Source organism: Aptenodytes patagonicus, chromosome 9, assembly GCF_965638725.1.
Source record: "Aptenodytes patagonicus chromosome 9, bAptPat1.pri.cur, whole genome shotgun sequence".
In the NCBI taxonomy this organism is placed as follows: domain Eukaryota; kingdom Metazoa; phylum Chordata; class Aves; order Sphenisciformes; family Spheniscidae; genus Aptenodytes; species Aptenodytes patagonicus.
This window is the reverse complement of record NC_134957.1, coordinates 18,889,615-18,913,645: the sequence shown is the minus strand read 5'-3', so window position 1 is coordinate 18,913,645 and position 24,031 is coordinate 18,889,615. Positions and strand designations below refer to the sequence as shown.

The window sequence follows — 24,031 nt, the reverse complement described above, 5'->3', positions numbered from 1 at the left end:
TCCTTCCAATTTCAGTTATTTTAAGATCCTACAAATTCTATATTTATATACTTCCGTATCTATGTTTATGTGTATCTAATATTTCACACACTTATGTCGTATATATATGTATACATAAAAAAGCAAGAGAAAGAAGTATAAAATCAGGTATAGTATTCTGCAGATGTTAGACATCCCACCAAGAAAACAATGGATGAAAATTTCAAATTTTGGCTCCATTAGACAGTCTTTTTAGCTGTGGATGCTTGAGAGAGGTATCAGATGTACTTTCAGGATTGACAGCATTTGTGGTGTCGATCCCCAAGGTCTGAAGAGGTTTTGCTGGCAGTATGTGTGTATCTGCTTGCTGTGACCAGCAGACTTGGTGACACTGGAAGCTTGCAGACTGGGATTTGTCAGGCTTTTACCTGAGTGTTCAGAAAGGGTCAAGCATTTATGCTTCCAAAGTAATATGTAACATTGTGCTTCCTCACTTCTCAAAAATCACAGCAAATAGTTCACCCTTCAAAGCCAGGACTGTCTGTCAAGATTTACAAAGATTCACTCTTGCTGCTGCTGGCTTTTGTCTCTCACTACGAGCTTTTTCTCTTTTGATTTCTGTTAGCCATTTTCTGCTCTGGATTTTTAGCAGATTCACAACAGAAAGGAAAGAATACGTATACTAATCCTGTCTGAGGTTTGTCAGTGTGGAGGGGAGCGATCGCTTGTGTTGAATCTCTTCTTCCTGCTTCACCTTTTTCCATCCAGGCCCAGCCACGTGCTTGGGGGTGGTGGAACATGGAACAAGCAGCACCCTCCTTCTCTACACGCTATTTATCCAAATGTCCTGGTTGCTTGTTAGTTTTCCTAACCCTTTTGCTTGTGGAGGTTTGAGAGGAAAGTAAAGCCTTACCTATTCATTTCTGCAACTTACTACTACGATGAGAGTAATTGCAAAAGGCAAAATACAACGTAGATCTGCCATTCACATACAACCTTCTTGGAAAGCCCCTGAGATCAAAACAAAAACAGCCAAATGCTAAACAGAATGTCTCATGCTCTGCCTTGAAGGTGGCTACAGCCTGGCTCTGACAGGCTGCCGGGGTGGGGTGAAATCGCGAGGCAGGAATCGCAGGCTGCTGTGCCACCGGGCCTCCAACTGAGGGCAAGAGCCTCTTGCTGAGAGCAGCTCGTGGGACCTCGCACCCCAGGAGAGGCTGTTGCTCCTGTTTTCCTTCCTTCTGTGATGGCAGCACAGTGACAGCAGCGACTGGTCTTTGTGCTCCTGCACGCAACGCACTGTTCTCCTGTTTGTTGTGTAAACACACAAGGTGATGCTGGTACATCACCCCTTCCTTGAAGGCATTTTGCCTCTAGGTGCTTAGACCTCTCCGTAATACCTGCTCCATTGCAAATATTTCTTCCTAATTTTCAGTATTTTTAACAATTTGTCAGTTGGAATGGGAACAAGTGCAACTTTGTCAGTGCAGTCTTGCAGAAGCCTTCCTCTCACTGGCGCTGTTTCATAACTGAAATAACTCATTCACTGAGCATTCGCTGAAACTGGCACAGGGTGATACAAACTACCTTCCTCTGCTCCAACCTGCCTCCATTTGCTGTCTGCCTTCCATTCATGTCACTTCAAAGGAAAATGGCTAGTAGTATCCTTGATACTCTCTTAAGCAATTTTAAAATTATATTAGAGCGTCGTAGTTTTTGGTGAAAGTTAAGGTGAGGAGCTGACTTACTCTGTGATCATTCTTTTTGAGCAGCGTCTGTGGTCTGAGTGCCTCAGGTCTGTTGAATATCTCATCGGTAAAGGAGAATGTTTCTGGTAAATCTGTTGATAGCAGCTTTCTAAAAGTATTTCCATCATCACGAAGATAGGCGCTTGCCAGATGCTTGCTCTGAGACAGTCACACTGACCTGAAGCCTAAGTGCTACCTTCTTTACCTGGCCCACTGGCTTCGTAGAATTCACTTCTGGATTTACAGCACTGTAAATTAAATCAGATTTTAGACTTCTGGATTTTAAAATATGTTGCCTTCTAACACTAAGACAGTGAAATTTATAAAGATCCCTGCTTTGCACGTCTTTTATTTAAAAAAGGCTTTGATGCTCATGTATCTTAAGTCAATGGTTCAACTGGAATTTTAAAAGCGAAACAATTTCAGTATCTTTAGAAACAAAAGGTGTGTTTTTAAAATATTTTATAAACCAGAATCAAAACTGTTGGTAGAAATTAATTTTGTATTTCCATCTTAAGTTCTATTAGAAAGTGATACCTGTCATGAAAACTTGGAGATTGATGTTTGAGTGAAAGTGATTCTGCTTTAAATGTAACTGTGTTCAGAAATGGCTACCAGAAAAGCATCTCTGAGTTGAACTCAAGTTTGTAGGGATATAGCAACAATCTGAGGGTAATTTCACTTTGAAGAATGTTAGTACACAGCTTACACTCTGTTTAATAATTCTGTCAATCTTTCTTCTCTGAAGTGCCATACAGACTTTGAAACAAGTTAGAACCACAACCTTAACTTTGCCTGTTAAGAATTGGAAACGTACTGGACCAAAGCTAGCAGTACTCCACTGTTTCATGCTCTGTGGTTAATCTTGAGGAAGAATATTGGTTCATATGAAACTTTTTCAAAGAGAAAAGTTAGTTAATCTGCTCTAGATGATTTGATTCATAGTTCTGCTGTCCTTCATGAAAGTCTTATCTTGCTTTTTTTTTTTTTTTTTAAATAAAAACCTTAAGAAAATCTACAGGCTAAGGCTCTGGCTAGCTTTAATTTTGAAAATTTAATGACAAGAAGAAAGGATCCATTATCTGTTTCTTCCCTGAAACACATATACAAATGCCAAAACTCGTAACTGAAAAATTATTTCAGAACCAAGGAACCTTTAAATTTCTTGAAAGAAAATTGTAATTCTTTTCTCTTAGAATAGAGTTTTTGGAAACAGAAAATCCTTCTTCTTGAAAATTCTTCATTTCCTAATAGATTTTTGCAAATGGATAACGAAATTGTAATTGAGTGTATTGTAAGACAAGCTTTTCCAAACTCTATTTCAACTGTAGCATTAGAAGAACTTCATTTATCCTCACAAATTATGTTGAGGTTCTTTCTCATCTGTGATAATTAGATTTTTTTTTTCCTTTTCCTCTTGTCTTTAATAGGGTAGAGTCAGTGTGGCCATTATTTAAGATTAAGTAGGTTTCCTTTATCAGAAATTTAGGTTAAATGCTAACTCCTGGCATATGCTATGGTTTTATAACTGTAAAATTCATTAAAGGAGAGATATTTATGAGTACCTGCAGTAGAAATTTCTCTTTAACAGAATCTTGTGAATGGAAGTACTCTACCTTAGAAAGCCATACTTTAGGAATAGGAAAGGCTATAGCTAGCAATACTTAAGATGTATTTGAACTTGAAGGATTAAATTCCTAGTCAATCTGATAATGACAACGTTTATTCCTAAATTAAACTGAGACCCACTGCATTCACATTGTAGCTCCAAAAGCCTTCTCTCTGGCTAGTTACTCTTGAAAAACAAAATCTCTAACATTAAAAATTTCCAGTCATCTACAAAAAGAATATTCTACTTCTGGGGAGAGAGAAGGTTTGTCTATGTCCTCATAGGATCAGGATGATTTCCATGCAGAATTTGAGAAATACACTTCCTTATTCATGTTGATTTTAATAGTAATAAAAATAAAAATTAATACCTGAGAACTTCAGGAGCATTTTTAAAAATAGGTTTCAGTCTGCTTCTGCCCTCTTTAAGTTTGAAGAATTAGTCTGAGGAAGAGACTAGAAAGATATTTGCCATGAGGCATGGGTTGGAACCTCATCCTCTGGTTCCTCTGGGGAAAGACCTGAGGAATAAAGAGTTTCTTTCTTTCTCATAAATTTCACAAGCCAACGAGTTTCCTGAAAGTGCAACGTCCTTTCCTAATCCCTTAGCTGCCTAATCTGCAAATTTCATGAAACTCCTTAGTGTTATAGCAGACTCTGATTCCTCTTTTATTCCTCCTTTATTTGTTATTACTGTTATTTTTAACTTTCTAGCAGCTCTGGTGGTAACTGGAGATTACTGTAAGAAAATTAACTACATAGATAAAGGAATGCAAGGAAAAGTTGAAATACAGTAAAAGAAAACATCTACAATATGATGCATTTGATATATAAGTATAAAAACTCAAATGGTATCTTTTATGTGCAGACTACTTATGTGTAATAGGCATATCAAATTTTTTTTAATTAAATGCAACTGAGAATCTGTTTTGGGCTGTGATAATAGTGTAATTGGTGATAAACATGAGATTTCTAAAGCAAATTAATAGTCAGTGTAATGTGCTTTTGCAAATTAGCTTATTTTTGGCTTCTTCCTCAATGATTTTTTTATGAATGGTTACTGAAGTTTAATGTCTTTGAATTATATTGTCCTAGGAAAGATGTGGCATGTTCTCAACATGGAAACAAGTAAGATCTGTGACTAAATGAAATGTGAACACACAAAGACATTCACAAAGTTATCTAGCAGGTTGTGTTACACAAATGACTTTATGAAGTAGCTTAAGATCTCTGCCCATTTAATTCTCAAGTCCAGCATACAGCCAGTAAACCATGGTCCTCAGGTGAGAAATGAGAAATTTTAAGGGCCGTTGAACACACTGAATTTGGCAGAGTGCTCAATAGCCCTCAAAATTTCTCATTTAAGAGGGTGCATATGTATTGCTTCCAAAAATGAATGTGAACTTCACTTTCCCCATTTGATTTACATTTCTTCCTCCCGTCTTCCCTCCCTCCCCCTCTCTCTCTGAGTCTCTTACGCCATGAGTAGCGGGTCTGCCTTTCTTCTCTCTACATACAATAGACCTGCTGATTAAACCATTGACATAAGTTCAGAGTGTGAAACAACATACACAAATTCGCAGTGTAACACTAGAAAATCCCAAACGCTGCACCAACATCAAAACTGCATGTTTGGAATATTTTTGCCCCTGCATGCCCATTACCACTCCTTCAGACACCAGCTTGGTAACTAACGTAAATGTGATGCTATTCAGGTCAATGTATATTATTTGCCTTTCTGGAATTCCTTCCATTATTGTTCAGGATCTTTCCATCAGATCTGTTCCCCAGACTCTGATATTCCCAGTATTCTCAAATAACTTCCAGTGTGAAAGAGGAAGGAAACCGGCCCAAAATAAGTACCATGGATTTAAACTTCCAAGACATTGATATTTTCTCCTCGCCTTTGAGCTACTTAGGCTCCTTTGTAGTTTTACATCTGCAGAGATAGAGCAATTTGTACATTTTCATCCAGAGAATTGATTTTGTGTGTGTTTGGGTGGGGAGCATCCTTTAGAGTAAGAACCACCTCATACCAAGAATCAAGGATAAAATGACATTTAAAGAAACTTTTAAAATATGTAAGTCAGAATTGTTTAATTATATGATAGGGTTCACAAAAGGCACGTAATAGCAACTTGTCAAACTATTCCAGTTTATAAATAATTTACATTTTTCTGTAAGCTCTTTCTCTAGTTGAAGAGATAGGTCGATTAAGTAATTTAAATAAGTATTATTTGTCATTCTGTTATTAATACGAAATAACATTTTTCTGTAAGGGAATAGGAAAATTTGAAAGGAAGGTTCTTTATGCTCATTTCTGTTTATTCAATAGTTTTGTGATTCTCTTTTATCTACTTTGTTTGGACAGACTTCTCTTTATTTTAAATATTTATTTATTGAAATAAGCATTCATTTATTCTCCCAGTTAGTTGTTTGAAATTAGCAAAATTTTTGGCAAATGGCAGCATCGTGGAAATTCCACAAGTCCTGCAAGTCCACTAAGTTTGCAGAAATACTAAGTTGAAGAGCAGAGCCTCCATGGTCTTTCACTTGGGTAATTTTTTTTTTTTTTTTTGCCTGTGCCGGAAAAACTAAAGAGTTGCAGAAAGAGTAGCTGGCACACAGTTATTCCTGGCCATGCAAAGGACAATGAAATAGTCCTGAAGATGCACTGGGATAAATGCTTTATATAAGCATGAAAATCCTAACTGTAAGTTGTTAACTGTACCGGTGGCTAAACTGATGCTGTAGTAAATAAATACTTGGTGAGTGTATCTGGAGTTTTCAGTAGCTCTCTGTTGGTCAACAAAGTCGGAGCAGTGTTAGAGCTGGCTGCCTGCTCAGCTGCCTAATTCTCATATCAACGTGAGCACCTTAAATAGCAAAGGCACTGGTGGCCAGTGGGGTCAAACTTTTCTTTAACTGCTCATCTCTGAAGATTTTTTTTGGGGAAAATTAAGTTGCTTAAAGGTAGAAAGAAATGGATCTGTTAATTGAAATGTGATTTATTTTTTTAATGCACCCAGCCTTCTTTCCTTTTCTTGATCATTAGATACTTTACATTTCTTTATACATTACTTTTTGTAAAAAGAAATTAATATCAATGAGGGATAAAATACTTGTATTTTTAACAGTTGTGTTACAGTAGGCTCCACAAGGCTCCAGAGGTGAAAATCCTATCGCGATCTTCTATATACATTCATAACTGCAACCTTTTTTTTCCTCTGTCCACAGTTCATGCGAAAACTTGACTTTCATATTAATATTCCCTCATTTCTCTTGTGACTGTGTCTTTTTGGTAAGACTAAATCTATCATAAATCCACGCTTAAACTCTATCTATATATTTCTATATAAAGAAATATATACTATTTTAGGTAACAAGGTTAGATATGCAGACTAAAAGCAGCCTCTTTTGGCATTCTAAGTGCTCTTCAGAAAATGCATCCCGTGGGAGTTAAAATACTACAAAAGGTTGTATACTTAAGAAATAGACTATTAAGGCAATATACTGTGTTAGACTTCAGTTGAATATGAGTTATAGTATAAAAAAGTCACTTTCTTTTGCTCCACCAAAAAAAAATTAGCTAAAATATTGAATATGTTAGCTGCTACGTTTTGAATTAACATATAGACTGAAGGGTGAATTCTCTGCTTCTTAAACATGTGTAATCTAATTAGCATTTGTGAGATTTACTGGGAGGAATTTTCCCCTTGGCGTATGCAATTGCCAACAGGGAGAACGTGGGCTGCAGGCTGCTAGGGGCAGGCATCTGCCTGGAGTGGACATCCATGTAGAGAAGTGCCTGCATCCTTGCTCCCTGAGGACCTGGCATCAGCTGACATGGTTCATGAAGTTATGAGAAGATTTGTAATTATGGGGAAGTTCCTCAGCTGGGGAAAATAAGTAGAAATCTGCTTTGAAGGGGAAGGAGGTTCAGAAGATGCTTCTTGAGATCACAAGGTGTAATTTAGTTGACAGAGACATACTCTAAGAACCCTGTGTTGCCGTAGTACTTTACAGAAATCTAAGTTAAAAAATAATAATACTGCTTTTTGAGAGAATTTTTAAAAAAAAGTTATGGGGCAAGTCATGGAGGTTATTTCTGAGTGTGGGCCTCAGTCAAAATTGAGACCGGTATTAAGGCTAATAATTAATCCTGTTGGCTCTCTTATTTCATGAGGAAAGCATTAAGTGTGTTTTTCAGTATAAATTTTTCTTGATGTACATCAATAAACTATCTGCCTTTGGAAGTACCTTCTCATTAGCGCTTATGAGAAGCACCAAAGACCTGCTAGTGTCTTTAAACACGACTGTCCAAATGCATGAGCCTAATTTACTTTCCTTGAATTTTATATGGTTTTAGCAGCTAAATCTTAATTTTCTTTGATAATATACTACTTTAAATGGCAGTATACATTTATTCCTCTTTTTTATGTCATCTGCTAAAGCATGTGTTAACCATCATAAATTTCTGATGGAGTGGACAATCTGGACTGTACCCCTGCATGTGACAAGCTGGCTCATTGCCAGTTGTCAGCTACTTGCCAGCAAGATTTGGCATTCCCCTTTCTTTCAGAGCACAGGTGCAGTATGTGGAGTGAAGCTCCTGTCTACTTTTTTATAGTAGCTCAGCTCAGTTAAGCAAAACTTTAAATCAGATGTTTCACAAGAAAGCATTGACTCACCTCTTTGTTACTGAAAAATGTTTGGTTAATAGCGTGGCCAGCAGGAGGAGGGAAGTGATCGTGCCCCTGTACTCGGCACTGGTGAGGCCGCACCTCGAATACTGTGTTCAGTTTTGGGCCCCTCACTACAAGAAGGACGTTGAGGTGCTGGAGCGTGTCCAGAGAAGGGCAACGAGGCTGGTGAGGGGTCTGGAGAACAAGTCTTATGAGGAGCGGCTGAGGGAACTGGGGTTGTTTAGCCTGGAGAAAAGGAGGCTGAGGGGAGACCTCATCGCTCTCTACAACTCCCTGAAAGGAGGTTGTAGCGAGGTGGGGGTCGGTCTCTTCTTCCAAGTAACAAGCAATAGGACGAGAGGAAATGGCCTCAAGTTGCGCCAGGGGAGGTTTAGATTGGACGTGAGGAAAAATTTCTTTACTGAAAGAGTGGTTAAACATTGGAAGAGGCTGCCCAGGGAAGTGGTTGAGTCCCCATCCCTGGAGGTATTTAAAAGACGTGTAGATGAGGCGCTTAGGGACATGGTTTAGTGGGCATGGTGGTGTTGGGTTGACGGTTGGACTCAATGATCTTAGAGGTCTCTTCCAACCTTAATGATTCTATGAAATAGTGGCATCCACAACCTCCATTTAAAATGAACAATGTAGTCCTTTCAGGGTGGAGTCGAATCAGCCTGCTTGTATGATTCAGTCTGGATTTCATTGATACTCGGCTCTGGGATAGTAATCTGGGACTGCTGCTGGCTTTTTAATTCTTGGTTTATGTGCAAGTCCTTTTTGAATTTGGTAGAGAAAAAATAAGAATTGACGTGCACCATTTGGAACCATATTTTGTATAAAGGTGATTTTACTCATTTAGTGCTGTCAAAAAGAAAGTAAAAGCTTGGAGTGTAATACAGCTATGATGGTTCAGTGTCCAACATCAATATCTGCACTCTTTGTCTCATACAAAGGTTTGGTCCATGCTGTCTAATTAAACCTTCAAGTGGAGCTTGTTTGTTGTGTATATAATACATAATTAAAACGAGACTTAAAAATAGGTCATTGTATGAGCAACACTGTACTTAGTTATATCCAGTAACTTTCTGTGAGATTGCCTCTGTGTTTCCCATGCCCTACGAGCTTTGAAAATCTCAGAAAAACAGTGCTTCTCTGAAGACTGAATGTTTTGTGTTTACCATCTTAGCCATAGGGGAAGGAGAGTTTTTTCCAGAGGGTCTTACAGGTTTCAAAGTCTCTCTTGCAAGCATCTGTGTAGGATTGAGAACAAGTAGCATCCAGTCTCAGCTTCCATTTGTCCATAAGTACCGCCTTGAACCACTTTTCCTCCTTCCTTCTACCAATCAACCAAGTGCCAATTTTACACAGGCCCCAGAGAGCATGAAGAACACTGCATTGTAATGGTAGATAAAGTTCAAATGCCAAATGTTCCCTCTATTGCAGAAACTACGCAGCTGCTTCCCAGCATCTTGGCTATTTTCTCCTAGCCATCTCCATCAAACCTCATAGTCAGCCTCAAGGCATTTGAGAGACTTGGAGAACAGAGCTAGTGAAGGTGGCGTATGTTGCAGCTTCTCAAGTGTAGGGCTGGGACCAAGTCCTTCTCCTGTGAACAAGGGGAAGAGATCAGAGCAGTGATGGAGCACTCTGGAGGGCCCCCACATCTGTCTTGCTGCTCCAAAAGGAGCAGGAGCAGTGATGGCCGGCGCTGCTGGGATAGGCCAGCTGATACAGTGACAACACCAGGGAGAGAGGATGACCTTCCAGGACTCTTGCGTAGGAAAGTGAGGCCACGTCCACTTCTTTCTGTTCGCTGCCCACCTTCTTCCCCTGCCCTCTAGAAAAGAGTTGCCATTCCCTGAGCTGAAAGCCAGCCAGTGTGGGCTGTCACTACAACTGAGACCTTCAGGAATGTTTTGATGGCAAAAGAGAGATATACAGAGATAGATGACTTAAAAATTGAGCCACCTCAGCATATTCTAGTTTAGCATTTGGTTTGTAGATTTTGGTCAATACCTTCAAGAAAATACCAGGGCTTTTTGTTATTTCTGAGAGTGTGCTTAAAATAAGAACCATTCCTCTCACTGGCTGGTAAGTGGATTAGTCTGGCAAATTAAATCTTTAGTTAGGATGACAGTAGAGGAGAGTATTTGTCCTCAGTCTCTATCAATGACTCTTGTCTCTAATGTTTCTTTTCTAGAAATTGAAATAATACTGTATGCATGTTTGATATTGTATTTAGTCTCTCAAGATGGCATCCCAGGTCGGATGTTCAATTAGGGAGTGCAGTTCTGTAATTCTTATTTAATTAGAACTCCTTGTCTTACTCCTTGAGAGTTGCATTTGTAATTGGATTCTCACAAGTGAGAATATGCAGAGGCTACCTCAAAGGGAAGTTGTAATTTGCTGATGTGTGTTACTTGCCTGTAGTTCTTCGAGAATGTTTCCTCTGCATATTCACATTATGGGTCCTGTCCACCTTCTGTTTGTCCTCGGATTTCTACTGCCCTACAGTTGCGGTGTTTAGTAAGAATAACTGAAGCATTGAGCACTGTACAACTCTTTAAAATCTCTGAGTGCTTGGTGTCTTGAGGTGGCACTTGTACAGTCCTAGTAGTCACTGCTCTTCTAGGAAGTTCCTGTAGGTCACCAGCACTGGAGAACCAAAACCCACTGGTGTGAATATGCAAGGACAGCACTCTCAAAGAGTAAGCCAATGGTAAGTACCCTTTCTTTGTCTTCTGTGATTAACCAAGTATTTCAAATGTTATTTTGTAAATTCCCTATTTGCAAATTTGCTATGCTTTCCCTGTGATAAAAACATGTTGAGATTAATTTTAGACCTGTTGCCTCTCTGGCAAAAACCAAGAAACTATCTGTATTTGTAAGTACTCACTTCAGTTGTAAATTGATGTACTGCTATCAGCATGTGGGTGTGTATACGTTTGAGCTATAGTATATATTTCTACCAGACAAAAAGGCACAATTACAGTGCAGTATTTTACAGAGTTACACTCTTTTAGTTGTATTGCACTTATAGTAGATTAGGTAGCAGAGTGAGTCACTGACCAAAAAAAGCCTTCTAATAGTATTAAGAATGTTAATTCTCAAAGCAGATTCTCCAAAAGAAAATCAAAGTTATATTGCTTTTCACTTCTAAATTTTTTTCTGAACTTTTGTTTTTTCCAGACATGGAATTCTGTGAGACTCCCCATATTCTGTGCTCTGGCTATCAAACAGATTTACACGGTGTAGCTGAGCACAGTTACCCACTAGAGGTGGGCTCAGATGTGGATACTGAAACAGAAGGTGGTGCATCCCCGGATCATGCCCTGAGGATGTGGATGAGGGGGATGAAATCGGAACACAGCTCCTGTTTGTCAAGCCGGGCAAACTCAGCATTGTCCCTCACTGACACTGACCATGAAAGGAAGTCTGATGGGGAGAATGGTAATAAAGGAATGCATCTAATGTACTGAATAGAAGTAGTAATTTATTTGAAACTTTCTTCTTCTACTTCTCTTTTATTTTCCTTTTTTCTTTTCTTTTTTTTTTTTTTTGTTTCTTTTTCCCCCTTCCTTCTTAGGTCTCTGTGTTATATGAAAGGTAAAAGGATTGTTTGGTATGTGTGTTGTATTTATAGCGTAGATGGAAAATAAGACAAAAAATGAAACAATGTATTTGTTAAAACGTCATTCTTCTAGAGACCAGTTACTTTCCCACATTCTCCATTTTTATGCCATAGGACATTTATCATTTGAGTTTAGTGGCCTATGAATTAGGTTCTAAAATAAATCTGGATGTGTACATTTATATCACATTTTGTGTAGAATTGATTGGGCACGTGCTGGCTTCTGGGCGTAGCTTTAAGTCTCTACAGCCAGGTGACTTCAGAAAGACAACCTGGAATCCTAAATGCTCTGTTCAGCTGTAATTTCCGGCTACACCTGAAGACATGCCTTTATCAGTAGGACAGATTGAACAGGTCTTTGTCACATCTCAGTTCTGTATTTCTCTACATATGGAGGGTGGGGTTCTGGGTTAGGTTTTTAGGGGGGGTTGTGGGGTTTTTTGTTTGGTTTGTTTTTTTAAAAATATTTGTTCTCTTTCAGGATCTTTTTACTTCTTTGCTTTTCTTATGGTTTAGGGTGTCCCGGAAGGGGAAAATGTGTAATTAAGTAACATGGGGGGAATTAATAATTTATTATCTCTGCATCAAAATTGATGAAAATCTGCTCTAAATGTTTCTTTAAAGAGTAGAGTAAGTAAACAAATTTATCATGCTTAAGATCAACAAACTCAACTCACATTTTAATTTCTGTGTTTAATAGCCACATGTTACGGTTGTTCTAAATGTACTTAAATATGTATTTTTAACTGGTTAAGAGATAGGGGAACCAGTGAAAGTGGCAGATTGACACTTCAGTGTTGACAGTGATACATTTTAGTAGATCTCTAGTCATTAGATGAAAGAGAGTTCAGTGATTAATGTCATTTCTATAGTTACGTGGTTTGAGTTTGTCAGATACAAAGCTGGTAATTTAATTATAATTTCAGCTGCATGTTTTTCAATACCAATGGCAATGTCCAATATAGGTTTAAAGACATTAGATTATCTACATGAGTTTAAAAAAAAAATGGCTTTAGTGCACAGCTCGTTTTTAATTAAATAGTCCTTTGACAATTAAGCGTTCTGCGCTATTACATTGTATTGTGTTGCTAGAATCAGTTAGTTTTCAGATGCCACCCCATTTGCACAATGATGACTGGATGCCTGCCTTCTAGCTCCTGCTTCTGCCACTTTCTGTGTGGGATCCATCCTCTGTAAAGTGTTGTTGCATAGGGGTTTTTTGTTTGGGGTTGCGGGTTTTTTTGCGTGTTTTCCTAAGACATTTGGTTTTAGATGGTGGCTGAAGGAATTGAATCTGGTCTGCCTGGAATTGGTTGGCCCTTAACTATGAAAATGGTTTAAAGGGAATGCTACCTGAGAAAGGAATGTGCATACTTATACCATTCAGACTAAGAAATACACATGGTCATTTATGTTTTAAGGTGCTGGGATGCCGATATATTGAAAGCAGATTAAGCATAAAGCAAGTTATGTATTTCAGTCTGTAATGCAGTGGTGCAGCTGGGTATTCATGATGTTTTGCTAGCCATACAAGTTGCACTAAATAAGTCATCTTGCTATGGATGACAGTTATTGTAGGTAGCAAAGGAAATGCTTTTGTTACCTTCATCATCCTGCATTGCAGGAACCATGAGTTAAGTGTCATTAAGCTGGGGACATATCATCATTGTGCTTCACCAACAAAGAATGGAGTGGTTTCTTCTAAATGTTAGTCTCAGAGAATGATTTTAATCAATTTAAACTGATTTCCTGCATGATCTAGAATAGCACAGAGTAGTCCTTTTGCATGTGGCTTTAATATTTGGTTCTTTGTAAGCTTTAGAACAAATTTTTAATCAGGGATTCATGTTTTAGGTACTTGAATACAAATTTTAACTAAACAGTTGGGAGAGGAAAGTGAGGGCAAGAGTAAGTTGGAAGAGAGAGAAACTGGGAGCACAAGCTCATTTGAACTCTTTAGTTGTCTCTAGGCAGGGTTGACAAAGCAGGTATCAGTGCTTCCTGTGGAGTTGAGTCATTATAATAATTACAGTCTTCAAAGTTAACACGGATAAATTTGAAGACAATGATGGTTCAAGCTATATTCATTTATATTATCTAGTACTTCACAGGTAAGTTCATAGTCAAGATTCCTGATCCAGAGAGCAGCGTGTTTTCCATCTGGGTTGGCACTCAGTAACAAAGCACTCTTTGAATAGAAAGTTCATAAATCTCTACTTAAATGAAGTAATAGATGGCACATCTTTCTGTCTATGCAGTCACTTGTTCCAGGGGCTTTATCAGACAGCCACAAGTGTTGCATTTATCCTTGTCAGTTCCTGCCATGGAAGTAGACTTTCTTTGTGCCAGCCAGTAACTTCTGTGGTTTGAAAATGGGTGAGCGTTAAGATCAGTTGCTGGAAGTTCATGAAATGCTAGTTTCCATGATACTGTCTAATTGCTGTAAAAATAGATATTTAGAAATTCTGGCTTTCGAAGGGTTGACGAAATGGTATGTGAACACAGCTATTTGTAACTGGAGTAAAATTAATGAGGAAGATACAGTTGTTGCATTGTTTGAGAAAACTAATTGCTATTATTGTCTGTATTTTGAAAAGGTCAGTTGGTTTTTGTTGTTGGGTTTATTTTTTTTTTCTCTACGAGCACAGCTCTGCTACAAATGCAGAATAGCTTTTTCAGGACATTTTTTTGCTTTACGTTGATCTGAAGCAAATATACTTGTGCAAATTTTGTTCTCTTTAGATATTCCTTGAATTTCTCATTCACTCAAAGCTCTAGCAGGACGTTCCCTGACACAGGATTTATACTTTATTATGTATTCTGAGTAGCCCAATTTGAGAATTTATTTGAGGATTATTTTCCTTCATACATGCACCAACTCTGTCATAATCACTGTTTAAACCTACTCCAGTTGTTTTGGCAGCATTGAACAGGTTGTGTGAAACACCAGCATTCCCATTTAAATTAGTGTTGTCAATGTTAATGGCAACTAATAATAGCCTATTAGTGCACAAACTGCTTTCAGCTTTGCCTGAGGCTAAGCAAAAATATATATTAACTGCAGGTAATGAATGACCAGTTTCTTGGGGATCATTGCTTATCTCTGGTATAGTATAAACAGCTCTATTTAAACATGAACAGTGTTACTCTACAATATGTGAATGTAAATTTCAGACAAACACCACAGAATAACAATATCAAAAATAGTTACTTTATTCTGTTGAAGACAACTGCATTTACCCTCAATTCACTGAAACCACGGTATCTGTCATTGCAGCATGTCAGAACATTGAGTTCAGTGGTTTAGTCTGCCAGATTACTGAGCCGGCAAATTTATTTCTTTGTTTTTCTGGGGTAAAGATATGGTCCAGGAGAGGATACAACCCTGATCTACAAAAAGGGCGGTCTTCAGACATGTATCTAAAACTACATCATGTGACATGGATCTGCATCCCACACTAGCTAGTGTACTAAAAATGGAGACTACAGTCCATTTTGTATCTATGTACTCTTCCCCATTAAATTGTTCATGCAGTTCTTATGTTTTGCTTTACAGGATGGCTGTGCAGCTGTGAAGCGATGAATTTTACCTCAAATGCATTCATGCCGTGCCACAATCCATTTTTGAGCCACATTTGACTTGTTTGCACAACCATCAACTCTGTTACTTTTAGCTATTACGTCTCAGCTGAGAGCTAGTACGGAACTTGAGCCATTTCTACAATAATACAATTTTTCACCTCTTTCAGGTTGTCAGATTGTTTTGAAATACTTTAAAGGCTGACTTGTTTGGCTCACTCCTGACACGTACTTAGGTGTTCTTATGCAATTAGTTACTCTTTCTCTACTAAGCAGTGAGAATCAATAGCAGAGTACTGGGTTCCCGGTACTGGATGAGTGTACTGTGAAATGCACACTCAGTCTTGGAGCCAGATTCACGTTAATTCCTTTGGCTGCATTATTCTATGACAACTAGGCACTGGCTATAGTTCACAACAGCTTCTTTGAGATTTGTAGGCAAGAAATTAGGGTGTTAGTACAGGCTGAAATACCACTAGACTGGTCATGGAATATAGCTTTAGAGTGCTTGAGATCTGGCCAGGGGATTTTTTTTTTTTAATAACATATTTGTCTTTTTAAAAACGAAGCAAGGCGGGGGGGGGGGGGGAACAGCCATGAAAAAATGTGGTTGTTTCCTTTTTTCCCCACAGAAATAATTGGGAAAATTCTTTCTTAACATCAGTGTTGAAGATTATCTTAAGTTTTACTGAATCTTTAGGTTATGAAATAATCAACTATAAGAACATTTTGATTCTAATAAGTTAGCCCCTATGGTAGCATTAGGTATAGGATGCTGTGTTACTTATTATTTGAGGCTGTGTTGCTTGAAGTCCCTATTCCCTATTCTCTGGGCTCTCTAGACCATAATCAAAGCCCCTAGGTTCTATTGTATATGGGATGAGTTATTTGACAACCTGGCAAGGTAGATATCTAGCTGGCTAACTTGGCAACAAAACCGACTTTTAAGGTGTCCTGAAGTGAACTGCCTTCATTATAATACTAAAAAACACACTCACAGGTCAAGAAGACCCTTGCCCAGGTGGAGACCCTTCCCCCGCGCAAGCATAGTAACAGAAGAGAATGACATAACCGATATTATAATTATATGTAAATCACTAACCAGTCATTGTAACTGGGAGTGTACTACCTTATAATTTTTGTGTATAAATGTAACGGTGATCTAGCCATAGGTGTGCTTGATTTGTGGAATTCCACCTTGCACCCGGCTGTAATAAAGAATGCCTGCTTTCTAGAACTCCAAATTGAGTCTTAGAGAGTTCATCATCTGCTGATTTACAGTAACATCAGTGTACAGAATTAGATTCTATTTGGAATAATAATTTTAATAATATCAATAATTTTAAACACCAGACTGCAAAGATAGAATAATAATATTGGGCATATATTAATAAGTAGAAGTAGTAGGGAAATTAGTAGATTACAGATCAAAGCTGAGTTTAATGACGTAGAAACATGTAAGATTAATCTTGTGTAATTCACCTAAGTATTTATTTTGTACCCTGGGAGCAGTGGTCCATTTAACAGAGCTTTTGACTCTCTCTAAATCTCTGGGGTTTGTTCACTTTGATTGCTGGGCGGATGGGTGACTTTTGGGCAAGTCACCTCAGCTCTTTGCACTTCAAATTCAGTATCTGAGCGGTATCTGTTAAAGGGATAAAGACGCTTAGTTAGTAAAAGAAATACTGGAATTGCTGACGCTGTGTGAGAAACGCAGCTTTGTGAATGCAGTAGTTATTCAAACATGGGGAGGATTTAGCTAAGGACAAGCTTCTGATTTAATTTATGGTGTGTGTCAATAGACCTACTGTGAATTCACACCTGTTTAAATTAGACTGGAATTTGGCTCTTCATAAAAATCTTTAATGCAAGAAAGTGAGAGCATTGGGATTAATGTTGCTGATATTTACTGTTATTTTGTAAACAAGCCAGGCGTTAAGCTGATCTCTGGCTTTCTCATTTCTCCAGGAAATTATTACCAACAGCTACATTATAATAACAACACATGCTCTGAGAAGAGGTATGCATGTGGCTGACTCTCTGTGCAGGCATGTGTTTGTATCTGAAGTATTTCCATTAGCTCTAGTCCTGTCGCTCTCTATTTATAATGGTGCAGTTAAGAAATTGAGTTACTAATTTGCAAGTGGAGCAGTTAGGTCAAATATGTGTAAGTAGCCTTGAAAATATAAAGGTAAACAACAGTCTTAATCCCATTCCATCTGTGCCATTTAATATTTTTCTCTTCATTCCTAGTGAGCTTGACTTGGCCTTTTTACTGTGGCATGGATTGCATTCGTGTTTGTGCACTCCTGTCTGTTTTAGACACCCAATACGTTAAGGCAACCTCATCACCTGAACAAAATGCAAAGCTCCCATGGCGAAATTCCTTCAACTTCTGGAGTTTACTATAGTTTGTCAGATATTTGAGATATGATACTCTCAGATATTTGACAGAAAAGGGCCACTAATCTTCCCTTACTAAAACACTTATTTTGCTTCTGTTGTGGTTTTTTTTCTCTTTTAGTGTTTAGATGGTATTTACGTTGGTTGCTTGTGCTATTGTTTCAAAGAAGCCTCCTCAGTGTAAAAGGAAGCCTGTGAATCTCTGCAGTAACATAGCAATGCCTTTTGGGGAGCATTGAAATATACATTGACAATGTAACTGCTCTGCTGGAGTTGTTAAGAGTGTAAGATGCTTTTGTTGAGCTCAGAGTGGTTCCTGTGGAAATGTTACTGTCTCAAAGGAAGCATGTAAGTCTTCTGAATTGCTTTGGATAAGTGTGAGATGCTTCTGTAAGCACTGTAACATCACCTCAGTTGTAATGCCATGAAAGTCTTGCATTTGTGCCACTAGTATTTAAGCCGTTTATGAAATTGCTCATATATGGAAATTCAGCTAACAATGAGTTATTGTTTGTCAGTATTGTGGGGAAAATTCTGCCTTTTAAAATGACTATCTTCATTACTTTTTCTGACTGACAGGGGCATTGCATCTGCATATCTGCGATTTTAATCTTTACAGTTTTCATATGGTATATTAAAATCAGTATACAGTGTTAAAACATTCGCTTTCTTGTGTTTCTCTTCAAAGCACAATGAACACTAATTTAAAGACAAATATCAAACAGCATTTAATATTTTACATTGAAGATAATGAAACAGTATTTAGAACATAGCAGGAATATTTTTTATATTCCATAATCCAAATTACCTTTGCCCACAGCATAGTAAAAAGTATCTGTGCAGTTGCACGAGGTTGTGTAATATTTTTAGCCCTACAGTTTTGTTTTCTTTCATGGGTAGCTAACAGAGGGGAGGGAGGGAAACTTGAGGAGAACAGTCAGGTCTAATTTTTATCCCAGAAATTAGTTACTTGGCATTAGAGCTCAAAAAAAATCACTTGGCTTTCCTCCCCTGTGTTATGCAGAAAGGATAGTGGATGTGGCTTGAGGAGCCTGTAGCAATATAAATTATTGTTCCTTCTTTCTTTTAAATCCTTTTGACTTTCTCAGATGGAAATGAGCATGTAGGAAAAGTATTTCCACAAAAATTTTACAGGGCAAAAGGATGTTGCAGTGCTGCTGCAATTCTTGGGAATTCAGTTTATCTAGGCTGCTGTAGGGGGAACAGATGAGATGGGATAGGCAGTAAAGCACCTGCCTTCCGTCAGAGTGCTGCAGTGCAAAAGTGTGAGGATTATCTGACCCTTCATTTCAGCAATCTTTGTGAGACTACGGGGACGCTGAACAGAATGCTTTTTCTGTTGTTAAACATTTACCATGAATTCTACATGAGGACATCTCTGGACTGGTGTATTGCTGGGAACAGTTCCATTCTAAACAATCAGCACGTCTATCCTGATGTTTTATTTATGTTGTTTTATTATTAAGTTTATAATATTTTTTTTTCTTACCTCTTTTTGTTAAAAGTTAAAATGTATTAGAAGATCAGAAATCTGCTTTACAGAAACAACCTACAGTCATATTTTATATGTATATCCTTTGGAATAAATTATTTATTTTAGTTTAACGCTGGTTTAGTTTAATACTTACTTGGAAATAGAAGCAATTCTCACTTATATGTCTTCAAATGTAAATGTTCCTGACAGTTGGAACCTGGTTTTCATCAAAGTTTGGGATGTTCTGCTGAAAGCTGCCAGTGGAACATCATTAGTGTGAAATAAGGCTAACAGGAAAACTTGTGAACTCTGATCACAGAAGATTATAGTTAAGGCTACTAGATAAATAAGATCAAATTACTCTTATTTGGTTCCTTATACCCTCAGCCAGTATGGTTTTAAATACAAAGATATCTAGAGCTTTTTTCTTCCTCCTAGCAAAATGCTCTTCAACTGTTCCACACTGTAATACCGTAGGTGAGATAAAAAAATACTCACTCTAGCAAATGAGTACAGAATTGGTAGAAAAGTGGAAAATACTGACAAATTATCCTTTTAGGGTCTAGCAAGGTTTAATCTAAATATCATTTCTTCTTGACAGTATGAGATCTTCTAAGAATTTATTGTCGTCCTACCGTGGATGACAAAAGATTGCTCATTCTTCCTCTTCAGCCTTTTTTTCATTTTTACCCGTTTAATTCATTGTGTATTAAATTACATGAGAAAGTCTTATCTTCCATTTTAAAATTTGTTAGTATTTCATTTCCTCTTGGGCTTAGGAGTAAGATGAAGATCAGCATAAATCTGTATTATTCAGGGTTAGAAATATTAGCATATCCTCATCTTACAAACGGGAAGTATCAATAGTAGCAAATGGCTTTGGTCAGACCATCTAGAAGGAACACAGAAAATGGAGAAAGTGGCTGCTTCCCATGGCTGCAACCTTCATAGTCTTCTAAAAGTGAAAGCTAAACCAAACGTATTAGACTATTTCATATTTCTGCAATAGAAAATAGGGTAAGAATGGGAAGTTGTATATGAAATAGCAGTTAGTTTGTACAGAATAATGCAGATTTGAATACTGCTTGTTTCAACTTGCTTTCATATACAGGTCTTACAAAATGAAATTCAGTATTTTAGATATTAATTTTGTTTTCTTTAATCATACCTAGCTCTACACCCTAACTTTATATTTTGTAACATGAGCGTAAGAGGAATTGCGTATAATTAGCTCTTCTAGAATATGGGTCTGGGAGCACTGAATAATTCCTGCAGGCTGCTTCCTCTCCCTAACAGATGTTTTTGAGTAATATTTTAATTAGATTCACATATTCTGATGACTAATTATATTGCCAGTGTTGTTTCTTTATCTTAAGTTTCTACTCCAGATGATTTGCAATGTAGATTTTATACAGTGCTTCACAACGCTGACTTTCAATTGAACAGCACGTGTCAGCATCTGGTCGTAAGTTGTTCACCATGAGATACATTGGCAGTACAGAGGAGCAGCCCTTCGGGCAACAGAATCCAAATGTTGTAAAGTAACTATGTTCCTTTGCCTTGGGTGCTATCCAGAAAAGTAGCTGGGGAAGGTCAGTGATCTGGAATTTCCTTTATTCCATGAAACCACACTTCCTGAAAGACTTATACGTGGGAGGAAATGCCTGGAAGTGAGGATGGCTTAGGACACCAGGTCAGGGGTTTTCGGCTCTGTTACTAGAAACCTTGCTGAAAGCTAGCAAAAGCATGTAAGAAACCCAAGGGACAAAAGTTAAGGGTACTTCTAAACTGTATATAGTATTTATTATGGTTCATAGCACTCCTCCCTCCCCACCTCATCAGTTTTGTACGTTAGAGGGATTTTATATCTTCTCTGACATCATTAGAAATGTAATCAAGACAGCATGGTGCACTGGAACTAAAAGAAGAAAAAGCATTGGTATTTTAACTACAGGGAAGTTAGGAGAGAAATGTTTGTATCTATTAAATGTCCTCCTATCCCCAAATGATATGCATGTTAAACAAGCGTGAACACGTGAATATCAATTACTTTGAATTTCTGTGACTCCAGCTACTAGACTTTCTCTCTGTTTTTCTTTCTCTGAAGATCCCATGTAGTTTTAGCATTGGTTATGCTAATCAATACTGCAGAGTATGACTCCAGTTTGATGCAGCCAATGTTGTCTTATCTTAGGGGTATATTTGTGGAACAGTTGAATGTTACTGATGAACTGTTAATTTTTCTTTTTGGCTTTTGAATCTAATCATTGTAATGAGCATTACCAAATGTTGCTTTGGGCTTGTTTACATCAATGTAGTAAGCATGTCACTTGCTTTGAAGCTGAAATGAATTCACATTTGTAAATGAGCATGGAATATTTTGTGGTGATTTATTCTTGTCTTTTCCAAAATATTGTTACATTTCCCATCAGTCAAGTACCATGGCCAAGGAAGAGTTGAAGGTGTATTTCCTGCAGGAATGGGTGAAGCCATTTCTTTGATGAATCTAATGTTAAAGAGAGAGTTTCCTTGTGGTGTTGGTGTGTTTGCCTTCACCATATTGTCACTCCACTTAGCTATAACTCACTGGTGGGTTGTTTAGCGTTCATAATAGTATTAAGTGGCTCTTTCCTACACTCTCAAGCAATGCCTTTGTCTTACGGAAAGATAGCAAGCAAAAAGGGGTCGTCGTGCCACAAACACACCCCAGGTTTTCCATATTTAGTCAGTGGAGTAAAACACATTTAATCAAAAGGGTATTATTCACATCTTTCAATGTAGCTTTTAAACTGTAAATGCAATATGATTTTCCTCTCTGCCTACAATTATTTTTGAGTAAATGTAAAATATAAATTAATACATGCACTTTATATGTACCAAAGCCATGGTAAACGTTGTTTAGACTTAAATGCTCTTCTCATTGCTTTGTCCAACAGCAATTTCAAGTGGCACTTTTGGTTTGAGAACATCATATTTCATGAACTTTTCCCCAGTGTTTTTGAGACAGCAAACTTTCTGTTATTGTCTAGTCATACTAAGTTCTTTTAGAGCAAGTGTTTACTGTTTGTTGAAGTGGCAGAACCATAATGCGTGCTTTGAATTCATGTTTTTCTGCATAATTTGGTATAAACATACCTCCAGTTGCACAGTCAGAAAGTATCTGATGTAGTTTACCTGAATTGAATCTTATTTGATTTGAATCCGCTTGAACTGTTGATGTTGGGATCACATAATAAAGCTGCTTGCTAGTTGTGCATTGTCAGTGGGATCTGATGAGTGGTGCAGTATTTACAGCTCAGCACTAGAGACTTCTCGTTTGTTTTCTTTATGACAAAATTTATGGTTGCTTGCATCTTTTGATTACCACAAAAAAAATCTTAGAAGCAGAATGTACCTGAATAATAGCTACTGTTGCAGGTTCTCAAACTCCTTCATAAGATAGCGGTGTATTTTGTGATTTCTTCTAGCTGGTGGTCTGCGTGAGCCAGATCTTACTGATTGCAATACAGCTGCATTTTGGGGGTGGCAATGGATTGCATTCTCTCATCCGTTGTCAGAAAGGGATGCTGCTTTAGGTTATGCTGCTGATCACAGGTAGGGGTGGAACTCTTGCTGTAAAGGCATAAAGCTGTGCTGAAGGGAAAATCTCCAAGTTTATTTTTATGTAATTGAGAATTTTTCTCAAGAGACTAAAAAACTTTCCAGAATATTACATAATTTTCTTTTATAAGGAAGATGATAGTGATGAAGTAAGTCTCATTTGTTGTCACAGAAACTGCTTTTGAAAGGTTGAGATAGAGGTAGTGAATATGCGCCTAGCTTACGATGGAGGTTGCCTTCCTGGTATAATTATAAAAGGCTTGGTTTAGGCCTGGCCAGAGGTCATGTCTTGATAAGTAAGGTGATGTACATTTTCTTTGTAGTAGCTCATTCAAATTAGTTCGGCATAAATGAAAAGCCATGTTTATGCACGGCTTTGCAACCTAGATTTCTCTTTCGGGGAACGGTGCAACAATATAGTCAACTTATTCAGGTCTTAATGTGCTATCTTGACTCTCAGGATACGTTTTTATCTCAGCAGCCTGAAGGTGACTGAAAGAGCCATCCTTTTGTGGCGTAGTGAGAGAGGAGCTAGAAGCTGCTCTTCTGAGGAAGCTGCCACCCTCAGTTGTTAGTGGTGTATGTTTGCTCATAGGTAGTCAGTGTGTTTGGGGTTAGCTGTTGGTGTTCTGCCAAGTCCCTGCTGTCTTTTGGTGTCTTCTCAGTGCCAGTGGTGTAAGGGATGCTGCAGTCCTGAGAAATCTGCCTACTTGCATAGGAAGAGATGATCTGTGGAGCAGGCGCACGTAGAAGCCTTTGCATCCCACCTCTCCCTTGCCCCGGTTTAGCATCAAACTACTTAAGGGTTTTGTGCCTTTTTCAAAAATCCTCAGCCCTTCCCTCTCCTGGCTCAGAAATTGGTAAGAACACAGCTGTTCCAGTGCTTCTCCATTGCTTCAATAAAGGAACACCTTCCCTCCCATTTTGTGCGAGTTTGTGGGCTAGCAAGTGCTGGTGAGCATTTGTGAAGGTGGGCACAGTGGCTGCAGTCTGCCAGGACTTCACTGCTGAAGGCAATAGAGCCTGAATGTTTTTCTTCCAGAGCGTCTGTAATTATTCACCGTTTAGAATTGCAGTTCTTCCTTTCTAACAAGGGGTGCTGCCCAATTGCGTTTTTGTGATGTGCCCAATGTGTCTACAACTATCTTTTATGTCTTTGCCCGTGGGGAAAAATATAATTGAGTCATTCTTCCTCAAGCCTGCGTGGCTGTGTGTTCAGTCAGTACAATGTTCATCTCGACATTCCTATTGATGGTTGCATTGATTATTTTTATTCTAGCCTGTGATTCTGTCTCCATTTTAG

The 24,031-nt window shown here is 38.1% G+C and overlaps 1 protein-coding gene across 9 annotated transcripts in view; it reads left to right on the top strand.

The window, feature by feature from the left end:
- The window catches only part of TENM1 (teneurin transmembrane protein 1), a 940,180-nt gene that overhangs the window by 702,977 nt on the left and 213,172 nt on the right, over positions 1-24,031 (top strand). For 8 of the 9 annotated variants that reach the window (XM_076347340.1, XM_076347344.1, XM_076347347.1 and 5 more), the window contains one exon: positions 11,210-11,470. The exons of the other annotated variant lie outside the window; for it this stretch is intronic. In XM_076347340.1, the coding sequence (XP_076203455.1) occupies positions 11,210-11,470 (261 nt within the window). The remainder of the gene's footprint in view (positions 1-11,209; positions 11,471-24,031) is intronic. 9 annotated transcript variants of the gene reach the window in all.